Here is a 16,316-nt window from a genome sequence, read left to right on the forward strand (position 1 = left end):
AGGTAGGGTGATAATGAAAGAAACATTTGGGTACAAATTATTTATTCTCCTGCTGAACGCCGGAGCAACACCGAGATGGTAGAAAAGCTAACACAGTGAGCCGGGGTGGGCCGAGGTGTGGCCGTGTGCTGGCAGCGCCCCGACCCACACACCACCGACCAACTTGGGGCCCCAGGGAGCAAGGCTCTGGTAGGAGCCCCCCCCCCTCCCTCACTCCCCCCTCCTACTAACCCCCCCCCCCCCCCCCCCCCCCCCCCGGGTTTACAACTAAGACACCGTGAACAGCGACACGCTCACTCAACACACCTGCCTCATCAGAACATGAGGACCTCCTCATGATGTCTGAAACACACGGAGACATTTGATATAAATATTCCCTTTAGAAGGAACTCACTTTCGGAGAGAGAGAGAGAAGAGAGTGAGAGAGAGAGAGAAAGAGAGAGAGAGAGAGAGAGCTCTAACCATCTCTCTTTTTCTCTCTCTCTCTTCTTTACACATTTACAATACTTTTTTGGAAAAGTAATTTAACAAATACGACATAATGAGTGAAGGTAATGAAGATAATGTAACACACACACTTGTATTAATGTTAAAACCAGTTGAATCCAAAAATTACAAATTCTGGTTTTTCGTTAATCAAAGCCATTAGAAAGAAACCCTTCAAATGTACAGTTAATGTCAAAATGTTTTAGATCCACAGATCTAATGTAGGAGCAATCCTGCACAGTTTATGTATAAACATCTGTACATATACAAATAGATAATGTTATCTTTGAATCGTATCTATTACACAGTTATCACAGAAATGGATTCTTTTACTGGCACTCCCAAGTTCTGTGGTACAGAACCTGTATATATCCTGTATAGATCCCGTATGGGACCTGTATAGTGTATACAGTCGCTATGTTGATCACAATTCTTGACGCTTACAAAATACGATCCATCTTAAGCACATTTACTGTAAACACGTCACATTAGGTAGATATTATTGTATCTAAACACACACACACACACACACACACACGCACGCACGCACGCACGCACGCACGCGCGCACACACACACACACACACACACACACACACACACATTAACTCCTTGATAAACAAGAATAAATATCTGTATTGTTATCTCAGATACAAAGAAGCAAATATTAAGTTATATGAGCAGAGTTACCATAATAATTAGAACAGCTGCACGATGAGACAGAACTGGTGTTCAGCAAGAACAGCTGTTATTGAGTTAGGACAGCTGTACGTTGAGTCAGAACAGCTATTCGCTGAGTAAAGACAGCTGTTCAATGAGTCAGAACAGCTGTCAATAAGTGAGAACAACTGTTCAGTGAGTCAGAACAGCTGTTCAGTAAGTGAGAACAGTGTTCAGTAAGAGCAGCTGAATCAGAACAATTGTTCGTTAAGGACAGCAGTTCAGCGAGTAAGAATACTCACTTCCTTGTTAATGTTAAATTATGTTAAATTATGTTAAATCATTCTTAGGATAGTATAGGTGGCAGGCTTGTGTAGGTTATCTGAGAAAGTTACTTAAAAAAACGTTAAGTTAAAATTGTTAATAACACTCACTTCTCACAGTCACACCAAAATGTTAATATTACTTTTAACACACACATATCCTGTTGCCGTCACACCATTATGATAAGTTAACATTGTCTTTAACACATATCATCCTCCTGACAGCCACTTGAGAATGTTAGAATTTTTAACACATACACTTCCCTTGACAACAACACCAGAATGTTAAATTAACAATGTATTTAACACATCATGTACTGTTTAGAACACAAGGCTCAAAATATAATGCTTTGGAGAAAAGCAACAAGAATATTTTTTACAATATTTCATAAAGTTATAGTAGAAGGAGAGAGAGAGAGAGAGAGAGAGAGAGAGAGAGAGAGAGAGAGAGAGAGAGAGAGAGAGAGAGAGATTGTGCATCAACGTATTTGTTATGTTTGATCTGTGCATGAAAGTAAATCATTTACATTTACATGCGCTTACATAGATTTTGAGCGTATTTTTTTTTCCACATTTACAAAAGGGAATGATTGTGCTGATCTGTGTTGTTTACAAGGTTATTTACACATCTGGCTAATCTAGCCGGAATTTACACTGGTCTGTAAATCAGACCCTCGGGTTCTTGTAAACATCATCCCGGTATTTACACTTTTACATGGACTATATCTGGTTTACGTCTGGTTTTTAAGATGTATCAAGTTTGCCAACACCTGCAAGGTTGCCACCATTACCAACAGCCGATACTGCCACCAGCCCATCAGCCCTGCCAACACCCATGATGCTTTACTGGCATCAGTAGCCCCTGCCACCACCAGTACCACCAATAGCCCCTGCCACCACCAGTACCACAGCCCTGCCAACAACAGCTGCCATCCTTCCAACGCCACCAGGGAACACCATCATTACAAGTCTTATGAGCCAGTCTGATGGCAGTCGGGGCATTACGGGACGATGGTTCCTCCTTAACGAGTCGTTAATATGAGGAAATATAATTATATAATCAATTATGATTAATGGAATTAGCCAAACACTTAGGTTTATAAACATCTCATATGGCCAATTACTTTGGGGATAATTACCATTAAGGAGTCCAGGTTGGTCCTTACAAGAGGTAGTTATAGGATAACTCTGTTGTCGTATTAATTACCTGCTTCTTGATTATATCATTAGCATGGTACTCTCCATCCAATGTGTATGTACGAAGGACGGATAACACACGACCCCCTGATGATCTATGACGAGGTTATCTGCTGCAGGACAGTACGTGGAAGGGACAGATAACAGAAGACCTGATGGTCTACAGTGAGGTTATCTGCTGCAGGACAGTACGTGGAAGGGACAGATAACAGAAGACCTGATGGTCTACAGTGAGGTTAACTGCTGCAGGGCAGTACGTGGAAGGGACAGATAACAGAAGACCTGATGGTCTACAGTGAGGTTAACTGCTGCAGGACAGAAGTAGTATCCTACATTCATTATCTGTAGTGATGGAGACAGGAGACACATGCAGGAGGCTCCCCCTGGCCTAACACCTGCTAATGAGGCGGGCAGGATACCTGTGTACCCGGGTCTTGTAGCTTGCCTGATGACCTCCTCATTAGGGTAGGAACATTCCTGCCTCATCCTTCCCTTAATCTCTCTAAATCTGCCTCATAATCTGTTTCATGAGCTGCCTCATACTATGCATCATAATCTGCCTCAGACACCATAATGTGTCTCATGATACAGTGAGAAGCATGAGTCCTTGAGACATCTCTCACACACACCCTCTTGCCGCCAACCTTATGATTTGATAGGTAACGTGGGAGGGGCGGGTCTGGTGGCTGGGTCGTCACCACGGGAGGGGCGGGTCTGGTGGCTGGGTCTCACCATGGGAGGGGCGGGTCTGGTGGCTGGGCCTCGTCTCCCACTACACGGAGCTCTCCCGGTGCGTGGGACTCACACTCCTCTCACTCCCAGCCTCCCAGGGGCTGGGCAGGGGCGGCAGCCCTAAGGGCTCACTGCCTGGCGTAAGGGCCAGGGGTAAGGGCGACCCCTGGGTGATGACTGGGGTGCCAGTGAGGAGGCCGCCCGCCTTCCTGCCGAGGCTGAGGGTGTAGGTCGGGTAGGGCGGCGGGCATGGGTGAGGGTGGGCGGCGGGCGGGAGCTGGTGGTGCTGGTCGTAGACTGACGGGGCGGCCAGGAAGGAAGGCAGGTCCCGGGGCGTGGCGCCCACCTCGCACGGGTGCGGGATGGAGAGCGTGGAGAAGTGTGGACTGTGGTGCGAGAAGAGTGTGGACGGGGATGTGGAGGTCATGGGGGTGGAGGCCGCGAGTGGAACGTCCACCAGGGCCAGCGGAGGCGGCTCCTGCTGCTGCTGCTGCTCGCGTGACGTCAGACCGCCCTGCTGGAGGACAAACGTAAACAAAGCATGAGTCTCATACACCGTTTTCTGTAACTATCGTAATGGATCATCTGTAATGTTATGTTTACACGAAATGTCGAAAATCTCTGCAATAATTTTAAAGAAGGACAATTAAGCATATGAAGTACGACCATCGAGCACGACGGTACGACTCAGGCACGACGGTGGTACGACCCTTGAGTAAGGGTGACAGTACGACCCTCGGACATGATGGAAAGACCTTTGACCTGACACCACCGCTGCCGCCAGGTCCGCCAGTAATGAAAGAGAGAGAGAGAGAGAGAGAGAGAGAGAGAGAGAGAGAGAGAGAGAGAGAGAGAGAGAGAGAGAGAGATTATGAAGTAGTAATAGCTTGACGTAGTAGATGTAGGGAGGAAACCGCCCTTGTGTGTCAGGAAATTAGTCGTAGTGTGTGTGTGTGTGTGTGTGTGTGTGTGTGTGTGTGTGTGTGTGTGTGTGGTGTGTGTGGGTAGAGTGTGTGTGTGTGTGTGTGTGTGTGTGTGTGTGTGTGTGTGTGTGTGTGTGTGGTGGGTGTGTGGGTGTGTGGTGTGTGTGTGTGTGTGTGTGTGTGTGTAAGGAAGCCATCAGCGGTCTTTATCAATACATTTTCTCTCTAAGTTTAGCCATAAACAATAAATTTCATTTTTAATGACCACCTGTAAACATCACATTTTCTTTCTCTGTTTACCAGCAAACAATACATTTTCTCCTTATGTTTACCAGTAAACAACATCTGGTACGCAGTGCACAATAAACTCGCCTTTGCATTTCATGGCATCAAAATGTTTTTTTGTAAATATGATTATCATTTCACTATGAGGGAAAAGTAATTAGCTACGTAATCAAGCTCTAATTGGCGGGCTGTTGTAGACAATTTAGTCAGTTAATGATGGATGTGTATATCTTGTGCTTATAAAATGATATTAAAAATATTTCAAACATGTATTACCTTCCCTCAACTGCAGGTACCCTGCTGGTCAGCACAGTGTACCGTCACCGTACCCTGCTGGTCAGCACAGTGTACCGTCACCGTACCCTGCTGGTCAGCACAGTGTACCGTCACCGTACCCTGCTGGTCAGCACAGTGTACCATCACCGTACCCTGCTGGTCAGCACAGTGTACCGTCACCGTACCCTGCTGGTCAGCACAGTGTACCGTCACCGTACCCTGCTGGTCAGCACAGTGTACCGTCACCGTACCCTGCTGGTCAGCACAGTGTACCATCACCGTACCCTGCTGGTAAGCACAGTGTACCGTCACCGTACCCTGCTGGTCAGCACAGTGTACCGTCACCGTACCCTGCTGGTCAGCACAGTGTACCGTCACTGTACCCTGCTGGTCAGCACAGTGTACCGTCACCGTACCCTGCTGGTCAGCACAGTGTACCATCACCGTACCCTGCTGGTCAGACCGCCATAACAATGACTGTCAGTACAACCCGGAACAAAGTAGGGCAGTTGGGCAGATCCAGTTTATGTAAAAGCGATATTCATGTTACAGCGGTACAGAGCTGCATGTAACCAGCTGGGGTTTTAGACCGGCGGCTCAGGCTTCCATCTGCTGTATTAACTGCTACATCCACCCGCTTGCTTGATTGTACCCTCCGCCGGGCCTACCTGATTACAGGACGTACGTCATTACAGGACGTACGTCATCACAGGACGTATGTCGTTACAGGACGTACGTCATCACAGGACGTACGTCATTACAGGACGTACGTCATCACAGGACGTATGTCGTTACAGGACGTACGTCATTACAAGACGTACGTGATAATAGGGCGTGCATGATTAAAGTGTGCACGTGATTGTGGCAAGTACGTGATGACGAGCTTCACGTGTTCATGACCCGGCCTCCTCAGCCATCACCACCTCACCCTCCACCACGCCCTCCCGTCTCCTGCCACCTTCCCTCCCTCACTCCCTCCCTCCCTCCCTCTGTCTCACAGGTATTATCCCGGTAGTGTGTGTGTGTGTGTGTGTGTGTGTGTGTGTGTGTGTGTGTGTTGCTAAGGCTTGGACCAGCTGCACGGGAGGGGGCCGCTGCTTCCCATACCTTGTGTGCGGGCAACACCTACACGAAGACTGAGAGAGAGAGAGAGAGAGAGAGAGAGAGAGAGAGAGAGAGAGAGAGAGAGAGAGAGAGAGAGAGAGAGAGAGGTGTGGGTGGCAGCATGAGCGGGGTGGGGTGGCTTACCTGGCGCAGGAGTGAGCCTGGGTTGATGTACAAGGATCCCTCGCTGGCCTGCAGGTACTCCTTGGACAGGTGGTGCTGCAGCTGGCCCCCGTACAGCTCCAGCTGGCATGGGTGCTGCCGCTCGCTGCCCACCTCACCAGCCGACGTGTGCTTGTGTTGCTTGGAGGCTTGTACCTGGTGGTCTGAGGGGAGAGGAAAGCAAGTTAATGATCCGGTGTTGACGATCTCCACAGCAGCTGTGCTGTCCTGCTGTGCTTGACGTCAGCTGTGCTGTGTCTGCTGCTGTAGCTGTAGTGCAGGAAGGGTTACGATCTGACCTCAGCGGCAGCTCTGGTGATGATCAGTGAGGAGGTTGTGAGGCTCGAGGTGAGGAAGGAGATGTGAGTTAAGGAAAGACTCACAGATCTTGCAAGTCAGGAGGAACAGGAGTGTAGCTGGAGGGGGTTTACAACGGTGAGCCACGCGTGGGCGAGGCTCTACCTGTGTCAGGTGCCCAAGATTACGAGAGAAAAAGTTTTGTTCTTTTATGCACGAGTGAGAGAGAGGAGCCAGTACAGATGGAGGGTGAGAGAGACGCCATCAACAGCCGGGAGGAGCATGTCATATTCTGCACACGAGTTTCTGATGTTCAAAGGAATAAGTGGTTTTTGTACTGGATGAAAATATGAGGAGGAAGAGTATGAGAATGAGTTAGGACGTGTGGGGGTGTTAGAGGCATCTATGGTGGAGTTAGAGAAGAAGAGAGAAACAAATACATTTTTGTTGATAGGAATAACAGCTATACAGAGGAAGGCAAGACGACTGAAGTTGTTGGAGATGATACAAGCCAGAGACCACACGACTCCGTCAATACAAGACGAGGAGGAGAGGTTGTCGCATTTCCTCCATATAATGAACAACTTAACCTCACCAACAACATGTTGTAGTGAGTCACCAACACCACTGTTGATTGTGACGTGTTGAGGTAGTGGCTGCAGAAGGTATGTTATACTTGCTTATGTACGATTGAATATATATATATATATATATATATATATATATATATATATATATATATATATATATATATATATATATATAGTGAAATGGATGTATATATGTATTGTGATTGATGTATTCCTTCATGAGTACACAGCCCCAGACACACACGTGTGTACACGTACATGCAGGGTTCGTGGGTGAGGTTTACACGTTGCTGTGGTTTACGAAGAGTGAGTCAGGCGGAAGTTAATCTGCCAACCTTGCGAGTTCATCTTGCTTTACGAGGGGAAGATGGGTCGGTCCAGGTCTGGAGATGGAGTCAGGTCAGAGGGTGGCTGTTGACCTGGCTCCTCCTGCTGGGGGGCTGCACAGACACACACACACACACACACACACACACACACACACACACACACACACACACACACACACACAACAGTTTCTATAGTGACATAGATTGAGCTCAGTAGCCGGGAGCCAAGACATTGAGGTAAAAGGTTTTGTGAAATTTACAGCCAAGGAATTGGAACTTGGGAACCATTAGCCCCAGATGTAAGGGAGGTTGTAGAAGACGGAGGAATGGTTCACTACGAGACGTCAGAAGGCAGAGCAGCCTCGCGATGCGCTGTGGGGGAAGATATAAGCGGCACTAGAGCCAGCCAGCGCCTGTAAGGTACAAGGTCGCAAGAATCGAAGATAACAGGACGAGAGAAGGAGAACGGCTGGCAAATATCATAACATCTTGACTTTATGTGGATAACGATTTATTGAGGAAGCTCCTCACATCCTAGGTTTGGCCAGAAGTAGAATGTGTTCCTCAAGTTTGGTCAAAGCACCTACAGAAGCATAGAGACTTGATAGAGAAGGTCCAGAGGAGGTCAACAGATACGGTACCAGGGTTAAGAGAGATGAGTTACACGGAAAGGCTTTAGAAGACCTGAATTTGTCCATCATGGAAGAGAGAAGAGCGAGGGGCGACTCGATCACAACCTGTACGATTTTAATCCAGATCGATGACGTGAACAACGAATAGTTGTTTGGACAGATGGAAGAACAGAACAACCAGGTAACATGACATGGAAGTAAACAGAGAGGCTTGTTAATGAAGAGGTGGAGAAGTGTTGATGTAGTATGAGAACACTGGAGGAACGGAGGATGTGGTGAGTGTTGACAACATACAGACGTGTACAGAGATGTGTAGTGCCAGAGGGTGTTCAGATGGGGCCCAACCACTGTACAACTCCCTTTTGCACTGTGCGCGTACACACACACACACACACACACACCACACAATTAGTCTTTGGTGGTGTCATAGTGAGGGACAATAATGAAGGCGCAGCTCAACTGTGAGATAATGAGGAGCAGGAGAGGTTATAGACGGAAGAGAGGAGGTGGAAGTTTATGAGGACGTGGAGGGAAAACTTCCCCTCATAACTCCTGCCTCACTCACGAGGGTCATAACTCATCCATCTCTCCCACGTCGAGTGGAAACCTACCAGCACATCACCCACGCCCAGCGGGCACCCACCAACACCTGCCTGACGTGGCTGGTGCACACCTGAAGGTCAGATGGTTCAGTGTCTCTTATTTACACAAGTAATCCACATTTTCCCACACTTTTTGTGAAACTTTGACTCGCTTCTCTTTATTCATGTATGTGTGTGTGTGTGTGTGTGTTCTTCATGACAATACCTAAGCCACTTTTAAGTCACATGTTACTGTAACGTGCCCTTTAACCAGGCGATACTGTAGCAGGTCCGTGGGAGGCGTCAGGTCGCCCTCAAAATGATAATACTGTACAAAAAATCCTCACGCGAGATGGATGTGAAAAAGGCGAGTGGCCTCCGTTTGAGGCTCAGCTGGAGTGGGACGTGAGGCTATCAGCTGTGTCGACCGCTGGGCTGGCCAGCACCAGCTGCCTCCACCACCTGCCAACCCTCATACCATAACTCACACCTCAGGACTCCCATACCATAACTCACAACCATCAGATCACAACTCACGACTCTTATACCATAACTCACAATCATCAAAACACAACTCACGACTCCCATAGCTCATAATACTCATAACATGGTTCACAACTCATACTTTCAAACCGCAACTCACAGCTCACATATTATATCATAGAACCTTTATACCCCGTCCCATTTACAGTTCTCATATCACAACTCACATGCCTCATAACACAACCGTCATACCACAACACACAAGTCTCATATCACAGTTTACAACCATCATACCGTAGCCCACAACCTTCATACCACAACTTACACCTCTCATACTGCAACATGCATCGCATATCACAACTCAAAATCCGTATACCAGAACTTGGTACTCTCATACCACAACTCACGAACCCCATACCACAACTCATAGCTCTCATAACATAACTCAAAACTCTCATAACACAACAAAGAACAAGAACAAAAAGAGTAAATGTAGTGGTGTGTGTGTGTGTGTGTGTGTGTGTGTGTGTGTGTGTGTGTGTGTGTGTAAGTACTCGGCACCGGATGCATATTATAATGAGCCATTTTTCAGGTGATTTCCCTAATGGCTAAAACACACACATAAAAACAAATGGACTTGGCAAGTCTGTTTAACATGTTCATAAGAATATATACAAGAATATGTTTGGTAGTGTGGTGTAGTGTACAGGTCTTCTGTGTAGTTTATATTGGTGCTCAGGTAAGGCAGTTTTGTGTAGTTTATATTGGTGCTCAGGTAAGGCAGTTTTGTGTAGTTTATATTGGTGCTCAGGTAAGGCAGTTTTGTGTAGTTTATATTGGTGACGACAGTTATCATTTTCCTGTGGAGTCTGTGTTTTGTTAAGTCAAGGCTACGACTGTATGACCCTTGGGTACGACGGTACGACCTTTGGGCATGATGGCCTGGCTTTTGACCTGACCCTAAAGGGTCGTACCATCGTGCCGACGGGTCGTACTGTTGTGCTCAAGCATCTGTAACTCATGAGGTACGACCCCCACCCGGAGGTACGACCCCACCCGGCCCCTGTGGGTCGTGTGGCCCAACACTCACCGTCGTTGACGGGGATGACGTCAGGGTTGGGGTCGTCAGCGTCGTCGTGGTGCCCTGGTGACGACCCCTTGTGGTGGAAGACGACCATCTTGACCTCCGGCTTGTGGTGGTTGTGGTGGAGACGACGTGACCTCCTGACCAGGACGACCACCACAGTGGCCATGACCAGCAGTGAGGCTAGGACTCCCAGCACCACGGCTAGGAGCGACGTGACAGCCAGGGCGCTCCCGACTGGAGAGGGACATGACACTTGCTATGACAGCATGACAGGCATTATGACAGCATGACACGTGACATACGTATAACATCTCAAGTAGGAAGGTGCATGACACTAGCTATAACAACATGACAGTGATTATGACAACTTGACAGTGGCTACGACAGCATGACAGTGATTATGACAGCATGACAGGTGACATGTAAGTATGATCATACTGGAAGCATGAGAGCGTCAAGGCAAGGACGTTGGCCAGTAGTGGCATGACAGTGTGTACGGCAGCCTCACATGTGACATTGAACTAGAAATATGGATTTTCAAGATCTTGAAGAATTTTTGTGTATGTTTGAGTCGTGGGAAGAGACACATAACCATTGTGCTATCGTATACATTCCCTTATTCATACATACGTATTCACAGTATGAATATACATACGTCAGGACGTAACCGAACTACCAGATCATCTTGTTTGAGACGTATCCAGGGGGCACCTGGCACGTATAGTTACGCTCCCAGCAGATAATTTCTGCTTCTGTACCGAGGCTTCATGATGTACAGAGTGAACAGTGGCCAGATGAAGGGAGGCTGACGGGAACGTGGGATTTCAGTGAGGGATTTGAGGAGCGAGCGCTCAGGCCGTCAGCTGTCAATTACCAGAATATCTGAGTTCAGACACGTAATTTGTATTTCATTTAAACTAATCATGAAAAGGAAAAGTTCGGAAGGGAGTCAGGAAAGTGAATGGCGCGCGGGTCAGCTGCGTTCCAGACATGGCTGAACAGTTCACCGTTGTGATGAACATGGTTATGAGAAGAGCGTGTGTCAGACGCAGGATCCGCTCGTGTGTCAGACGGAGGATCCGCTCGTGTGTCAGACGGAGGATCCGCTCGTGTGTCAGACGGAAGGACCTCTCGTGCGTCAGACGGAGGGACCTCTCGTGCGTCAGACGGAGGGACCACTCGTGTGTCAGACGGAGGATCAGCTCGTGTGTCAGACGGAGGATCCGCTCGTGTGTCAGACGGAGGATCCGCCCGTGTGTCAGACGGAGGGACCTCTCGTGCGTCAGACGGAGGGACCACTCGTGCGTCAGACGGAGGGACCTCTCGTGCGTCAGACGGAGGGACCTCTCGTGCGTTTCCCGTCACGACCACGTCCGTCCATCTCGTACAGGAGGAAATCTGCGGAGACGTACAGAGGAACACGACGGAGTGAGTGTACAACAGTCGTGTTGTGTGGGCAGTGTAGTGTGGGTCGGCAGAGACGATGGCCCACAAGAACAGCTGACCCGTGGCTTAATGGATACCGCGTCCGCCTCGCGATCGAGAGTGCCTGGCTTCGATATCCGGGCAGAATTAAACTTTCAAGTTTCCCCTCATCCCTGGCTGGGATGAACACAACCGCGCTGGCCTGCTCGACCTACTCAGTTGATACGTCAGGAAACACTGGGCGCGTTAAGACCGGATGTGTGGAAGTTAACATCGTCTGCGGGAGGTGGTGGCCCTTGTGATGTTACACCGCCGAGCCAGACTACATTAACGCCTTCCACCCGGGAGGTGGGCAGTCAGGTGGTCAGTTAAGCACTGGTGGAGGTGATCGGCCGTCGGCCAACCAGCGTACACTGACGGGGAGAGTTTGTGTACCGCTAACAACACTCACGATCGGATGTCGTGCGCTCATGGTCTCTCGTGGACGGAGAGGAACACAACAGACCCAAGTGTTGTAACGCCAGCAGGGTAGCACCTCTCTCCACTACCATATGATTGTAACGCCATACACACTGTGCGTGTCATCATAACGTAACGCTGCTGGGGTAAGGACTGGAAGGGTGGGGGTGCTTACCGCCGCTGGGGCAAGGACCAGGGGGGATACGTAGTAAGGACACTGTGGCCCAGGACTCACCTGGACTGGTGCGCTTCTCGGCCACGTCCTTGAGGGTGAATATGGCCAGCCTGACGGGTTCACTCTGGCCCTTCTTGTTGACGCCCATGATGGTGAGGACGTACTCCGTGCCGGGCTCCAGCCCGCTCAGGCTGAACTCTGGCCGGGGTGAGGTCGAGGTGTTGGCCAGGACCCGCGGGGAAGCCTTCTTGTTGTCGCGGGCGCGGGTGTGGGCGCGGGCGTGGGTGACGGAGAGGGTGAAAGTCTGGCCCAGCCCACCGTCCCACCCGGCCTGGCACCGGACGCCCACGCCCGTCGAGCTGATGTTCTCCACAGTGCAGTTGTTGACGGGGTCGGGCGCAGCTGTGGGGCACACGTGTTAGACAGTGGCTCACTAGTGGTGGGTCTAGGTAGTGGGGGAACAAAGGGTGGGGGAAGGGGGGGGGGAGTTGTACAGGAGGCGAGGGACATGTGTTCATAACCTGGTCGTCAGGTGTTAGCCAGAGTTAGAATGAGGTAGACGTGGCTCTGCTGGGTGTCAGGTGTGGACGCTGTAGTGCCGGGGGGAGATTCCTACTCTGTTATGAGCAAGGGGGACAAGTGCAGACATACCTGGTCTCTTGATCAACCATTCTGACACACACACACACACACACACACACACACACACACACACACACACACACACACACACGTGGGTCTTAGATAAACTCCCTACATATTTGTGCCATCATTACTGACTGTCTCACACTAAAACCAAAAAACTTTTATGTTTAACAACTACAACAGCAACACCATCCCACGTTTTCCTTCTCCAGTCACACTGAAGCAGCATACATTCTTGGGAGGCCTGGGGCAGGAAGGTAGAGGCAAGATAGTGGTGTACCCACAGGCGTGGATGACGTGGAAGATGCATGGTTTCCTCTGGACCCCGACGTCATTGGTCGCCCAGCACAGCAGGGAACCGTAGTCCTGGTGTCTCCTGGGCGTGTACGTGACCTGGCTCCGACCTTTGCCCACTGACCTGACCTTACTGGCCGGTATGTCCACGACCTCAGACGAGCTGTTGAAGGCCCACCTGGGGAGCAAGACAGTGAGGGGAGTCAGTCAACACTCTCCCCGGGGAGAAGGTCCTTCTCAGGTTAAAGTTGATACAAAAGCTGAAATCTTAGTTAGGTAGACTGTGGTAAACCTTTGATGCTAATAAAGTAGACTCTGGTAAACCTTTGATGCTGCTAAAGTAGATTGTGGTAAACCTTTGATGTTAATCATGGTAGCTTACATGGTTGGCGGTATGAAGTGTTGATTTTAGAAGATTAAATGTTGCTGAAGCTTTTCCTTCTCTTCTGCTGAAGTGTAGGATGAGGTTTAGATACTGAGTGACCGGCTCCTGCTGCAGGACCTACCTGAAGGAGGTAGGCTCCTGCTGCAGGACCTACCTGAAGGAGGCAGGCTCCTGCTGCAGGACCTACCTGAAGGAGGTAGGCTCCTGCTGCAGGACCTACCTGAAGGAGGCAGGCTCCTGCTGCAGGACCTACCTGAAGGAGGGTGGGTTCTGCTGCAGGACCTACCTGAAGGACTCAGGCTCCTGCTGCAGGACCTACCTGAAGGACTCAGGCTCCTGCTGCAGGACCTACCTGAAGGAGGGTGGGTTCTGCTGCAGGACCTACCTGAAGGACTCAGGCTCCTGCTGCAGGACCTACCTGAAGGAGGTGGGTTCTGGGTGCGCTTCTACGCTGCAAGTAATGTTCAACTCTTCCATCTTGCCTGCACCGTAGACCAGCGTCTGGCCAGGTCGACACAAGGGCGAGACTGTCAATATAAACACAAGACCGTGAGTGCCTCACGGGTCACTGTAAGTGAAGCATGGGTCACTGGGTCACTGTAAGTAAAGCATGGGTCACTGTGTAGTAGTGTATGATCATCAACCATCATGTGTTTGGTTGTTGTGAGTACCTGATTCTGATGACGTCATTAACCATTCCTTCTAATTCAAGGTCAAATTTCTTAACGATTGAATAACTCTCATTCTGACACATTTGGAGGGAAGAAAATTGTAACCTGAGTCACAAGATTTTTGACACCTGACACAAAGCTCAGTTTTTATCCTCAACCTTCACGACTCACACTTGACAGAGCTCCCAACATATGACACTCAGACTTGACACTGAGCTGCACATATGACACACACACTTAGAGTTATGACACATGACACTCACACTTGACACTGAGTTGGACGGCGTTGGAGCCACATGTTCCCTGCAGGTTGGAGGCGGAACATGTGTACTGGCCTGAAGACGTCTTGCTCAGCCCCTGCAACACCAGCGATCGGTTGCTCTGGATGATGCCGCCTGACACGTTGTGCACCAGCTCCTCCCCCTGCAGGAGACGGCACGGGGGTTACTGGGGCAAGGTCCTGGCTGTTAGGGAGACTTGAACATTATTTACAGTGAACCACTGAACCTTTTAGTGAACCACTGAACTTTATATTGAACCACTGGATCTTACAGTGAACCACTGAACTTTATATTGAACCACTAGACCTTGTGGTGAACCGCTCAACCGTGTAGTGAAGCCACAAGTTTGTTACTTACATTATGGAACCACTGGACCTTGTAGATGTTGGGGTTGGCCTTAATACCACACTGGAAGTAAACATCGTTACCTTCTTTGATGTTTTCCATGTCCAGGGTCGTCCCCGCCGCCAGGGACAGTCGAGGCGCGTCTGCGGGGGACAGATGGATAGTAAAGGGTTATTATTCAGTCTAGCGTAGCTCCCTGACGCCAGGGACTCTTGACGGACGTTGGAGAGGACAGATGGATAGGAAGGGGTTAAGATTTGGTACAAGGGACGTCTGGGGCTGTGAAGGTGTGGAAAGGGACGGTACTAAAGGGGAGAATCAGAAGCGGCAACGTATCACTGCATAACATACGAGACAGAAAAGTTATCACTGTCCAAACCTGTCTTACTGGACGGACGAGACTCACCTGTCCACCACGTCTGTGTGGAGTTAGATTCTTTCCGTCTATACACAAGAGCGGGAAACGCTCTTCACTCGGCACATGTTGAGTCTGATAACGACATGACTCGCCCCTCCTCCCGCCCATAAACGACTCCACATTTGTGCCAAATGTGGGAGAAATACGTGGGGTCACTGTGGCAGGGGGACGCGAGCTGGCCAGGACACTTGGCAGAGACTGTTGCCAGGCAATGATTTATAAAGTTGTGTACAACATAGGAACATAGAGGCTTAATGTATGTACGTGTTGTGGTGCGACGTTGTTTGCCCAGTCACTATGAATCACGAGAATATGTTTCGATCCGTCATAAATCCTCTTAATGCTTGGAACATACAGTCTGCTATTTCTATGCCAGATACCACGGCTGATGAATTAAGTACTTGCCACACACTGTAGGTGATGGCGCTACTTGTAAACTTCTGAAGATGTTCATTTGTTCGAAAATAACTTTTGAAGACTAACGTAAGGTAATATATAGATCCAGGAACCTTAATTGATGTGTGTCATGAGAGCTCGGCCAGCCTCGGGGATCGGGGCCAGATGTTTACTTTATGAGTTTGTTATGTGTCATAGATAGAGACATAGATAGAGACATAGCTGTAGGAAGGAGATGCTATATCTCAGATACTAAGACATATCATATACGGAACTCGCTGTCCATGTTTTCCATGTCTTGATAACCATGAGACATAGAGACCGTCTGGGATCTTTACTGTCTGAAACCTTTTCAGTTTAGATCCGTCTTTGTTGTTGTGCTTCATTATTGTTCATTACTGATAAATGCTTAGATGAACCTAAAGTTCTGTAAACACTGACCTACTGCCTCAGGTTTCTAATAAGGATCCTAACGTCTACATGTTCTCGACGAGAGACTCAGCTAAGATAGGGTTTCTAACTCGTGCCTGAAGGTGCGCCAACATGACTCGCTAATATCAGTATCAAATCAGGAATCCTGTTCAATGTTGTGGAGACACTGATGATCCTCCACACCGATGGCTTCAGGCGAAGCTTCCACCACCATGACCTTCCAACACAGACTGAGGTGCACACA

General features: G+C 49.0%; 1 protein-coding gene across 1 annotated transcript in view; it reads right to left on the reverse strand.

Moving 5' to 3' along the window:
* Nucleotides 1–1,880: 1,880 nt before the first annotated feature.
* The window catches only part of LOC139766190 (neural cell adhesion molecule 2-like), a 67,821-nt gene continuing 53,385 nt past the window's right edge, over nucleotides 1,881–16,316 (reverse strand). Inside the window, exons 7-15 of the mRNA XM_071694462.1 lie at nucleotides 15,233–15,442; nucleotides 14,839–14,976; nucleotides 14,464–14,623; nucleotides 13,948–14,056; nucleotides 13,135–13,322; nucleotides 12,266–12,607; nucleotides 10,150–10,380; nucleotides 6,130–6,311; nucleotides 1,881–3,914 (exon numbers count right to left, since the gene is read on the reverse strand). Of these exons, the coding sequence (XP_071550563.1) occupies nucleotides 3,438–3,914; nucleotides 6,130–6,311; nucleotides 10,150–10,380; nucleotides 12,266–12,607; nucleotides 13,135–13,322; nucleotides 13,948–14,056; nucleotides 14,464–14,623; nucleotides 14,839–14,976; nucleotides 15,233–15,442 (2,037 nt within the window). The 3' untranslated portion in view covers nucleotides 1,881–3,437. The remainder of the gene's footprint in view (nucleotides 3,915–6,129; nucleotides 6,312–10,149; nucleotides 10,381–12,265; nucleotides 12,608–13,134; nucleotides 13,323–13,947; nucleotides 14,057–14,463; nucleotides 14,624–14,838; nucleotides 14,977–15,232; nucleotides 15,443–16,316) is intronic.

Source organism: Panulirus ornatus, chromosome 57 (genome assembly GCF_036320965.1).
Source record: "Panulirus ornatus isolate Po-2019 chromosome 57, ASM3632096v1, whole genome shotgun sequence".
NCBI lineage: Eukaryota > Metazoa > Arthropoda > Malacostraca > Decapoda > Palinuridae > Panulirus > Panulirus ornatus.